Source organism: Charadrius vociferus, unplaced genomic scaffold, assembly GCF_000708025.1.
Source record: "Charadrius vociferus isolate BGI_N301 unplaced genomic scaffold, ASM70802v2 scaffold251, whole genome shotgun sequence".
Lineage (NCBI taxonomy): Eukaryota > Metazoa > Chordata > Aves > Charadriiformes > Charadriidae > Charadrius > Charadrius vociferus.
The window spans coordinates 1,913,686-1,926,288 of NW_009646963.1; the positions used below are offsets into that span (position 1 = coordinate 1,913,686).

General features: G+C 38.1%; 1 protein-coding gene across 1 annotated transcript in view; it reads right to left on the bottom strand.

Annotated features, from left to right (window-relative positions):
* EP300 (E1A binding protein p300) overlaps nt 1-12,439 on the bottom strand; it is a 62,726-nt gene extending 50,287 nt beyond the window's left edge. Inside the window, 1 exon segment of the mRNA XM_009895250.1 lies at nt 12,346-12,439. Within this exon segment, the coding sequence (XP_009893552.1) occupies nt 12,346-12,439 (94 nt within the window).
* Between the last annotated feature and the right edge of the window lie 164 nt (nt 12,440-12,603).

A 12,603-nucleotide genomic window follows, 5' to 3' on the forward strand; every position in this document is an offset into this window, starting at 1 on the left:
AAAGTCCAAACCCCCAAGTTAGTCTGCTTTCCAAAAAAAAAAAAAAAAAAAAACACAATTCTCCTTAATGACAAATAAAACTGAAAATGAAAGTGTCTGGGAAGAACACGAGCCAGGACAAACCCTGTACCTACAGCATAACCATAATGGCAGCACAGAGCAACCTCCCATCTGCGAACCAGGAAACGGCTGCTGAGGCAAAGATGCCCACACAGCTCAAAGGCCGGTTTTGTGACTGACTGTAGCTGGGGAAAACACTTTTGCTCTTCAAGAGACACAGCTTCCAGGACAAGGCAAGTCCCAAAACAAAAATCTCCACCTCACCTTTCTTGAGGTCAGACCATTCACTGTACATTGAGTCTTTCACAAAATCAGCTGCAAAGTCATCAGTAAGTGTCTAAATATGAAGAACTAACTTGTTTACCACAGAGTATTTTCTCAGAAAGACCCATTTAGAAGTTTTCAGATGTAACACCTCAAAGGGGCAGTATAATTCTTGTTTTGAGAGACAAAGATTTGCTCATCTTTCTTCACAAGAAAACATTAATCTGCTTCTCTGAAGACCTCATTCTTTTTGAAATTCCCCCTTCTCATAAATGAGATGATAACTCCAGCTTTAAGGCTTACTCGCTCATATCCAATGGGAGTACCTGAGCTCCTTGGCCTGGTCATTCTGTGCCACCCATGAACAGGAAGAAAAATGTCATAAAAAAATATCAAAGTATTTTTAACTCTTTTTATTAATATCTCAAAACACAACAAATCAACGGCTATATTAAAAAAAAAAAAAAAACAACAAAAAAACCCAACCTAAATGGTTGTGAAATAATCCAAATCAGATTAGTTCTTTACATCAAAAAATGTAAACTGTTCTTTCTATATAGAACTAACTTGTTAAGATTTTTAATCCTAGAGAATATACAACAGAAGATTCATCATAAAAGGATACTATCAGCTACAATCCAAAATTGTAAGTAGTAAATACCCACAATGTGATATTCTGGTGTGAGTTTGCTCTTTTTGTAAGTCGTTTCCAAAAAGAAAACTTCAAAGTCGTCTTCAGCCAGTAGATAAACAACAAAACTAGAAAAAAACAACTTTCAGCTGTCTGCTAAACTATGAAAATTGCATTTTTAGTCAACTTCTGTGAGGCAGAAGTTTTCAGATACTGGACTGAAACACAGTCTCAAAAGACCATTTAAAGATCAGTAATATTTTGTGTATATCTAGCAACAGTTGCAACCCGTTTCACAGTCTTTTACACATAATGCATACCTTAAAGCCCACTGTAAAGTTCTACCTATGACCAATCCAAAACCCAACAAGACTGGGCCAGACAGCTCAGACTACATGAAAATAATGGCACATACATTCACACAAGAGCCAAAGGCATAGCTTAAGACAATGGTGATAAATATCCAGAGAACTGATTGACTTCCCAGTACACCGACTCCACTGCTAGCCTTGCAATCTGTTTCATTAAGGACACACACGAAGACTTCTTACTAACAAAATAAAGCTTGTGGGAAGGCAAAGGAGGCAGATCAGTCCAGCAAAGGTTTGTCTACCTGATTCATAATCCCTAGAGATCTTAGGATATAATCAGACACAGAAAAACTGGGATGTAACAGAACAGACAGTATCTGGCCTAAGAGCTCAAAACCACCCAGTAATATGCAAGCAGTAAGTGGTAGAGCTAAATCTTAATCTCAATAGAGTGGCACAGAGTGATTCCACACCATGTTATTTATGGTATTATTAGCGTATTTCTTTCCAAAGGTAACAAGAAGATACAGAATAGATTGCTACTGCCACCTAAGATTCAAAGGAAAGAACAGGAAAGTACCTCCACAAAACAACGTCTCAGTCGCTAATCAGAAAGTCTTAACCTGAGGAAGTCTCAACATGCAAAGGCATATAATGATTCCTTTTAGGAACTGTACCACTACTGAACACTTCAGCCAGTCTTTTTTTGTAGTCAAGAAACTGGCCTGACTTGCCCTGGCTACATTAGATCTGTAGTGAGAAAGTGGGTCAGAAAAGACAGTAGATGGAGCAGGTCCGCTTCTTTCAGTGGCAGTCCAGTTAGACTGGATTAAGTAATATGAACTGCACCTTAAACTGTGAGAAAGCAACTTCAAAAATCAGTGTGCTAACTTGTGTTGCATACTATGGATTATTTTCCTAGTTTTGGACCCTACTTCTAAGAAGTCTGCCTTTGACAGCGTCTGATCTGCAAGATGCAAGGAGACTGCTGGCCTGGATTGGAAACCCACCTGACACAAGAACGGACTTTAAACTAGTACAGATTCAGAGCATGCAAACAAATTCCTGAAGTCAGTAAGACATCGGTGCCTTATCAAGCAATCAATTTACAAATGAGTTAAAGTATTTATTTCAAGCTAGTTTTCCAGCAAGAGCATCTGGCAGCACCAGCGATATAACCGCTCTCAAAGCGTGCAAGGGAAGGTAGAGATTTCTGACAATGCTTACGACACAAGGAAAATATATCCAAAGAAATCAACATGTGGGTTCAACTAGCACATGCTTCTTTTGCATGCTTCCTAGCCTACAGTTATGATTCCATCATTTTCTCATTTCGGAATTAAGACAACAGACCTCTATTCACCTTTCAGAATAAAACAGCCATTTCTATCGATACGGAGATTATCTGGTTCCAGCAAATAGGCTGCAGCGAACAACACTAGTCTTCTAAGAACTTGCCCACGTGCTACAAAATAGCAAGAACGTTCTACTCTCATGTGTACTGTACCCTCAGACTTGAAGACATTCAACCATTCAGTCTCAAAGAAGAGTTGGTATAGCTGAAGAAACAGCATCATGTGTGAACAGCGATGCCTGAAGAACTCTGCACGCCGGACATGTAAAACAACTTACTCTAATGCTTACCTCGTTGCTGATCTTACAGAGGTAAGAGATTTTACAGTTCCTGTCCCTGCATCCCATTTATTATACTATGTTCTGAACACAGACATATCAAATTAGAAAGCTGCTGAACAGTCACCTTTTTGCACAAATGTTTCTGGGCTCCAGAAACCTATCAGTGAATCAAATTAAATCACAGTCGTTAGGTTCACAATGAAACAAGTGGACAAGGCTTAATACAGGACACTGAACACAAAGCATGCATGTGACAGGGTTGACAGGAGCCACAGATGATGTTGGACTACACAGAAAACATGATACCTTTGCTGCGCTTTGAGATCAAGAATAACAATAAGCTGCTGAGGCCACGATCTTCCCTGCATGGCGACATCAAAGCTATCCAGGAATCGAGCAGGGCCTAGATTTCTAACAGAGAAAGCACCTAGAGGATACAACCAATATTCCAGAGAAAGCAGCCTTTCAAGCCTGCAGTCAAGCACCAGCATTACATGCCCTAAAATGTATTGTCTGAAATGCCCTTTAAAAAAAGCCAGAACTCAAACCATAAAAATAAAAAAGGCAGAACAAGATAAGTAGATACATTCTCACGAGGCGATTCTCAGGTATCCGTGAAAATGCAGAAGCAAAGGTGAAGCACAGACTTGAAATAAAGTGCTAATAAAGACAGTCTTGAATTTCCAAGGACTCTACAATGGCAGAAAATTAAGCTAGACATGTTCAGGCAGTTTTATCAGGGCAGGGGGGAAAAGCCATGTCTAAGAAAGAGGCAAAAACTATAAGATTCCTACCAGGTGGGTGTGAGAGAGCTTTGTCGTACAGCATTTTGGAGATCAGATTTAATCTTACCATTAAAGTCCATTAAGGAAAAGGCTTTCCATGTAGATCCTCCATGAAGCCACAATTACCCAATGGTAACAAACTCGGCCCAGCCATTTTTCCTAACTTAAAATGTAGACTGAATTTAATCTACTAATTTGATGCAAAACAAAGGGGCAAAAATTCAACACCAGCCTAGAATATTAAGGTCTAGATTCATCATTGCAACTACTACTTCCAAAATCCTAGGACATCGACCCCTGTATAACCCTAATTATCATTTACCTCCAAAGTGGAAGCATGATGCAGTGGTCTTCACTATCACTTATGCAACAGCAATTGAGAATTCGTATACTGTATTACGCTATTTGGGTAACAAAGTCTTCAGCATTAGACTTCGATATTAATTCTGTTCCCCGCAAGAAGCTGGGGAAGCACTGCCTCCCTCCTTCCCTGCTAATCCAGAAAAGACCTGAATTTGTTCACTGCATCAAGAAACTGGGTAATTTCAAGTAAGACTGCAAACAATACAAGCAGAAAACACCTCTAAAAAGGACATACTCAAAACCTCTGGAAGACAACAAATGCAAAGGCATGAAACATGTTAGCACATCATGGTAGAGCACAACTTCAGACACAGATTTTTTTAAACACAACCAAACATTTGTTGGCCAAAGTCCAATTTAGCATCCAGAATGCACATGAAAACCAGATACAAGCGTAAGTATTTCACAAGTGTAAACAAACAAACCAAAAATCATTCTAAAGAAGCAACAACTTATCATTCAACATCTCTTAAGTCCTAAAACTAGGACGTCGTGCTCTCCTTTTTTTTTTTAAGCTATCCTAATTCCTATTCAAACACTGGTGTCAAACAGACCAGTAAGGAAGTTGTCTCAATTTTGCAAAGTCTCAATAATCTGCAAGTTTAAGGCATACTTGTCCCAAACTAATATCAACAGAAATGCCAATTTTAGTAGACTCTGGTTGATGGGGTTTTTTTTGCAACTTTAGAAGAAAACTGTATTTATAACAAACTGTTTTAATTTTCATTATCATATTCAAAGTTCTTCAAAAAACAGTATTTAGAGATACAGATGATAGCAGGTGTTTACCACTGAAAACCACAGTGAAAATTCAATGCTTACAATTCTGGAATATGGAATTGTAGCTATTCTAGGGAAACAGAAGTGGTGTAACCATATGGAAAAGACTCCATATGATCAAGAATCAAGACAGGGCATACTTAATGTTTTAACATCACTTAAGTGGGAATTTTAGAGATACTATTGTTTGTGTACCTGCCTATTCACACTGTTACCCAACACAACGCAAAGGTACTAGTATTGCCACCACTGATGACCCAAATAAGATGAAGTTTTGACATTTTAATTCCAAAAATGCTGAAGTCACACAGTTAATAATTTCCATGTGAGTATATGGCTATTTGCATAAATTTCATTGGGATAGCTTTAACTTCAGTGAAAAACCTCTAAATTAGTACTCTTTTTCCCAAGACTATCCCAGGTATGGCAGTGAAATTCCCATAAGACCACCTTAAGTTACCTATGGTTGGTCTGTGGTATCATTAAATAGCAAGAATGGCATTTCACTTTCAAGTCTGATAAAATGTGGACTGCTGTGCACACAAGTCTGGAAAGTTAGAGATGCCTTGCTGGCCTGCTGTATTGGAAGGAAAAAAATGGATATGTGCAGATAGGAAGGGAACACCCGTATGTGCAAAAACCCACACTGAATCAGTTTCATTTTAGAAGTGATTACAAATCAGTTTCAAGAAAAAGAGCAAAGGTCATTTCATTGTGAAGATAACAACTTTGGAATGATGCAATCTGCATATACAATTACCAGAAAGTCAAGTCAATTTTGAGTATTACTGACTTGAGTTCATTCAACATTACTCCTGAGTAAAATTAAAAAGCAATGCTGAATTTATGTAACAAAAAAACATGTAAACAAAAAACAGAAGCCAGCAGATAAAAGTCCTTTATCTTGAACGAGTAATTCCCCAGAGGGCCTGAAATTATATTCAGGAATATGTAAAAGGCAGTTTAACTTCAGCAGAATTTGTACTGAGCAAGCCACATGCCAGCATTTTGCCAGAGTTTTATTTTTTATTAGAAGTCTAAAAAAAAAAAAAAAGATAATTAAACTATTTTAGCTCATTAACACAGTAAGAGTATGTTGTAAGACAAATTATCTATTCACTTGTATTTGGGAGTTCTACAAAGCAAGAAACAGTAAATCATGATTCTGCAAGCAAGCAGATACAGTTCAAAACTCTGTACGCTTTGATGGTTATGACGGTCTTCCATGGAAAAAGCAAAATCTTTCTCTGCCCCATCTCACAGCCACCAACAATAGAAAATAACCTGCACTGCTTTTGAAGGTCCTGTACCTAACTTGCACTTTTTAAATGAAAATCCTAATTTGGACTATGATTTCATCTCCTTGCTGTTCCTGTGAACACACCTAACATCGTCAACTGAACCACAGCTACTATGATTTGAGTTCATCAAAATTCAACACTCCTTTTTTTGATTTTCTTCAAAAAGTCTTGGAAGAAATCTGTGCTTGAAGAACATAGCATGTCAAGTTTTTAAGAGAACTTTAAATGCATTCATATGCCAATCCATTTTAAGGAAGAGAACGAAGTGGTGTTGTTAGATACGTCACTGCTCAGGGAGAGGATTTCTGTGAACCGCCCTAGTTCAAGTTCTACTTGAAGTTCTACAGATTCAATGTAACCAAGGAAGTTTTTTGTCAGTGCACACAACCATATGCAGAGACAGATGTATTTTACTTCAGCCTGCTGCTACAGTTTAAGTAAAGACAGAAAAGCCAAATCCTTGGAGACAGGTGTGCATTGTTTATCTGTCAGTGAAATCTACACAGCAAAATTACTCCATTTGTCAAATAATAAATCTAAATGACTTTTGGCCAAGCCCTCTCAGAGGGGGAACTAGTTCGGGTGATGAGAAAGGTTAAAGTAGTATCATTATATTGTTGGAACCACCACTGAAAGGCTGCTCCTGCTACAGCAGCTAAGCAAGACACTGAGGTGACATGCCGGAGAAAAGCAAGCAGCCTGCAGAGAAGATGCAACAAATACACACTAAATCATGCAAAATTAAAACCCACTAATTCGTTTTCTCCAAGTTGCAAAGGTACAAGAAACCAGAATTCTTACAGGAAAAGTTCAGTATTTATCCCTAGTACCTTATGAAGCCCACATCCCCTAAAAACGTGCACTAAATCCTAGAGTCCACAAGACCCTTCCCTAATAAACTTTGGGTTTCTGCTAATACACAACTGACCAATACTCTGAACTAGGGATGCTCTAGACTAAATCCAAACCCTGCTTCAGGACTGTGAGGGACAAGATGCAAAAATTAGGAGGGTTTTTCTTCCGTCTAGGATTTAAATTCCCAAGTTCAGCAACAAAGGTTTTCCTTGCCATATCAAACTTGTGAATTTGTATTTTTAAATTACAACTGTAAACTGGTTTTCTAGTCTCAAAATTTTTTGGTTTTTTTTTTTTTATTTCTAAGTGTCAGATCCAGGACCATGATATTACGGTCCTTGTATTGTAATGGATATTTCTTTTTTAAAAAAATAGGTACCTTTCTAACACTGCTCAGAAAAAGCACATACTTGTCTGTCAGAGACAGACACACAATCCACTTGGTGAAAGGGGCAAAAAAAGCAGAGATAGAGCAGTTTGGAAATCTACAAGGTTCAAAAGTCTGCAAGATTTTTCTTTAAAAAGTTACTAAGCACCATATGAATGATTGGTTTCGTTTTTTTAATAAAATCTTGCAGACTTAAATTCTCTTAATTTAAGTTTATTCCTAATGCAGTTACTTCAAGAACCTACTTAGCTACAAAGCAAAGATGCTAATTTTGCCACACAAGCATCCACCACTGCAGTACTCTATTTACAGTATATGCCATACATCAAACCATATTTTAAGGCATCTCTCACCTCATAACAACTAATACTTGGGAAAAAAAAAAAAAAAAAACAGCCAAAAAATGTGACTGTCAACAAGAAGGGCTAAATATTTTTAACTGATGGCTGTAAGTTAAACATAATTAATGACTTGATCTTAAATATTAGCCAGAAAACAGATTTGTGAAAAGTGTTTCATTTTAAAAGTAGTATACACAAACACTAGGAAAAAACATGTAGCTATCTGAAAACAGAATTGAAAACCGTGCATATGCCTCTGGAAAAGGCAGTGAGACAAGATTAATATGACTCATTTCAAGGAAAGAAACATCCTGGTACATTTGGAGCAAACGAAAGATGACTATCACTCAAAATTGCAGTAGTCCAGGCGAGAAGTATTGTTACAAGTCGTAGACCTTTGATGTAAGGGAGAGTAAAGTTTTAAAGGTCAGAAGCAGTTCCTTAAAAATAGGAACATACAAACTTTTTAAAGATAGGTACTGAAAGGAAGATTGAAGATGTGCTATTACTCAGAAAAACGCAACTTTTGGATATAGTAAACTGAAGGATGTTAAGTCACGTACCACAAATATGTGCACTGATCTCTGATATAACACACATGCCAACTAATTGTAGAAAACTGACTTCCCACATCACAGCAAGCCAGAAACTCTAAGCAGTTACAATCCTATTTTCGGATCTAGCAACCCGAAGACATGGTATCATACAACTACGCTGCAGCAGAAAGTATACACCAGTTTTATTCCTTGACGAAACACAGCAGTTCTGAACCCAGAGCCTGAAAAGCTTTCCTAGTTCACAGAAAACAGGTTATTTCTAAGCTGGGGAGACAGCCCGGGGGGACAAGGACCTGTAAAACATAACTGAACTCTCTCTTCCTGAATATACCACATAGAAATCTGAACATGACCATTTCAGTACACCTGTACTACTGCAGGAAAAAATGAAGGGTTTGCAAATAAAAAGGCAAAAAAAAAAAAAAATCACTGGTTTAAGGTATCCAGTTAAAAATGTACCTTTATGAAAGGCTTCCGCTCATTTACTCAAGGAGATAACTCTTCAGGATGCACTCAAATTATTCTATTATAGGGGTGGGGGGGCAGGAATATACTGGTGTACACCAGTTTGCTAACACAATGTTTAAGGAAGTCTTGTTAGGCTCAGCTCAACACGTCAAAACAGTGTTTCTAGCTGTAAGGAAAAGTAAGGAAAATGAACTACACTGGCAAACTACTTATGTCAACGTAACACGCTAGTACAGAAGAGCTGCACTAGCATCGAATGTCACAAACTCACATCCTGTACTAAGGATACTGTACACAAAAGGCGATCCCACTGTAGAGTTGTAATGACCCTCAGAAAACTTAAGGTCTGGACAAGATACATGTATACTTACCATTCTTTGCAACAAATTTAACATTTAAATAGAAAAAAAGTTGTAGAAAAACCTCTGGCAGTTTAGGGGAATCCACACAGTCCTGCTGCTGAAGCTATTCTAGAACTACACAACATTTAAGAAAAATATGAGTCCCTTCAAAAATTCTAAAACACTACACAACACTGACAATACCAACACTTTCTAAATTACTTCAAAATGTTATTACAAAATGTGCTACAAACATTGCAGTTTCCCTGTAAGTCTATGTTATTCTCACTTCCTAAAGAAGGAATTGGCATTAATAAAGCAACTCAAAACTACACTAATACAGTATGTTCTACGGCAAAGCAAATTCTGAGCAGGGAACACGCGAACCATTTAGGACTTTTACGACAGGAGATGCAGCACTGCAACAACAGTGGGAAATGCAGCTATATTTGGCTGCTGCCTATAAATCAAGCATAGTAGGACAATCCTGCTGACTTCTTTTTTAGAAGAAAATCACTAAACATTTTAGTTTACTACATTCCAAGCCCAGAATATCAGTATCATTCAGGTCTACAGTGAAAACACAAGTGAATGAGATTCAACTTAGTCTTCATATAAACACACTTAACATCTGCAAGTTTGGGAATAAGATAGTCAGTCACTGTTTTTAGGTAGCTAACAAGCTAAAACAGTATTTCAGATTAAGAAATAAGTCAAAAAGTTAACAGCAAAAGAAATACACTGAAAGACCCATTATGCATGTGTGCTGGAAAAAGTTTCATCAACAGTGCAAGTTTCTTACCTTTCTCCTTCCCTCTCTCTAATGATGCTGTGAATCTAACAGTTTTAAAAAGAGTGCTTGAGTAAGTACATAAGCACCATGTTATTTATTTTCTATAATTAACTAAGGAGTGGGGACAATACAACAGATTCTATAAATGTAATTTACTTAATCAAAGTTGCTTGCATTATTTCAAAGCAAATTTAAGAAACGGATAGCTCAAAAAACGTAAACTTCAAAGCAGCTTCCAACAACAAAAGCTGGACATTAAAAAAATGCAGTTTCTCAAGCAGCAAATGAAGAAATACTGCCCTCAAAACATGCTTATTGGTTAAGGTTTGATTTTATTCGATTAGAGAAACAGATACGGTATGATGTTAAAAAACACAGAAAGTGTAACTGTCCCAAACCCAGGTAATAAGTTATCAACAAAAAAAATCCAGAAAAGTAAGAATCTTTAATAGCTTTAATGCTGCATATATAAAGTATTTGCACCACTATAAACCTCTGCATAGCTATCAGGTGATGAAAGTCTCAATCACTTTACAAAAAAATTATCCCATTTGTGCACTACTGAAACTGTCCCACAATCCCTAGTGTTGCACTGTAACCGTAAAAAGCTCATTTATTAAGCTGCCCAATAAGCTATCAATTAAAATAGACCAAGTATTCTGTGAAAATCTGCACCTGTTAAACTGAAATACATTCACAAATTATCCAAACCTTATTTGATCACATATGTCTTAACTTGGACACATGCGTTCATCTGAATCAAAATGCACCTTTAACTTTCATATTTTTCAAGCATCAGGACTTCTCTCACAAAATACATTTTTATTTCACCTCTCTAATCAGAGCAAGATAATCACTGTCAAGACAAATTAAAAATGGTTACTACTGAATTAAGTACTGGTTTCCAAGTCTAGCACAAAAACCCCCACAACTAGCTCTAACTAAAAAGCAGCTTCTCCAACGCTCTTTTTTACCAGAGACCTGTTGATATTCAGCATAGTCATGTCCTCCAGTTACAACACAACATTGCCTGTATCTAATGTGTCTAAAAGTTACACACAAACTTTTCAAAACTAATACGTCATTCACCAAGAATAGAGAAGGCAAAAATCAAATTTCTGAAGATGATTCCAAGTAGAATCACATCCACTGCTCAAACAAAAACCAGCTACTAAAGCCTTCTGTTTACTGTCAAATAAGAAGCTTTATTTAAAAAAAAAAAAAAAAAAAAAAGGCAAACAACTCTTCCTTTTTCTTGCCAGCTGTTAACTGCATTGAAGACCACCGGTGGCTTCAGAAAAGCCACCACTCATCAGACTTTGGCAGGAGGAGGCCTTCTCCATATCCCATAGACTAAGAAGATCTAAAGTGAATTCAAAGAAACTCCTGTGGGACAGGTAACCAAGTACTCTCGTCGCAAAATGACACCAAATACTCATCTGCTTCACAAAAAGCATTAAAAAGCTGAACAGCCCTTTGTTACTCCCTCCCCTCTCCAGTACGACCAGTTCATATTTGCTAGGGATTGGGACACCTAAGACTTCCAACCTCTAGCTTGCCTTCGCAGCATCATGGAAGACCTTTGCAGGACTGCAGAGAAGCCTCTTTATCTTCACAGCCCTTAAGTCTACAGGGGAATTTCAGACATTTTGGTCTCGCAGCAAAGAAATGGGAGATGCAAGATGAACTACACTCCATACTGACTCTTAATGCAAATGAGGTGAAATAACATTTCACTTTTAAGAAGATAAGAGTACTGATAAACCTTATGCCCCAAGCTTGGGACCTGGATTTAGGTTTTAGCTGTTTTTTCCTAGAGTCGATGGTCTATTTGAATCAGAAAAGCAGTTTTTAGGTATTTCCTTCTGCAAGGAAGAGTAAGAAGGGCTGTAAAAAGTAAATCAAATAAGCAGACTGTATGTAAGAAGAAAAAAAGAAAGACAGCAGATAATAAATCTCGTTTCTAAACGAGCTGTAAAAAAAACCCTTGTATAAGCAAAATAAAGTAAGAAAACACGCATTTCTGTGTCCGAACGTACACATGTAATTCAACAATAAAGTGTACAAAAGCATCGTCTTTAGCACTATTTCATATTTCTGCAGCTGGCATTGAAGGTATATGCTTAGCAATGAGCTCAGTAATAACTACTATTGTGAAAGACACGAAAATGACAAACTGTTAAGTCTTATCTGCAGTTGATCAAAAGCACAATGAACTGAACGGCTTTGCTTTCAATCACTTCCAAAAAACCAGAAGGGTAGAAACATCCCAACACCCTTCCCTATGCCATATAACACCAATAGGTTCAAACAGAGCGAAAAGGGGAGAAAGCAGACAGGCAGAAAGGACGGAGGCAGGCACAAGTTAACAGCAGCCAAAGGGAGGAGGAGGTTTAGGCAGATGAGGGGGAGAAAAGGGCAGTAACTGCGGCACCGAGAGGTGGGGAGGGCCTCTGGGTCCCCGAGACTGACCTGTGCCGTCGCTGGCAGACGCGGAGAGCGCCGGTGAGGAGAGTTTAGGCCGCTTGGCTGAAGGCGGGCCCGGCTCCACCACATTCTCGGCCATTTTTAATTCTTTTTTAGACAATCACTCAAGAGCAGAGAGTCGGTGGGGAGGGGGGTGAGGGGTGGTGAACCCCAAAAGCTTCACCTTCTTCTCGGGCCCCGAGTCAGCTGAAGAACAACAATAAGGCCGAGAGGGAGCGAGGAGGATCTGGCGGAGGACGGGGG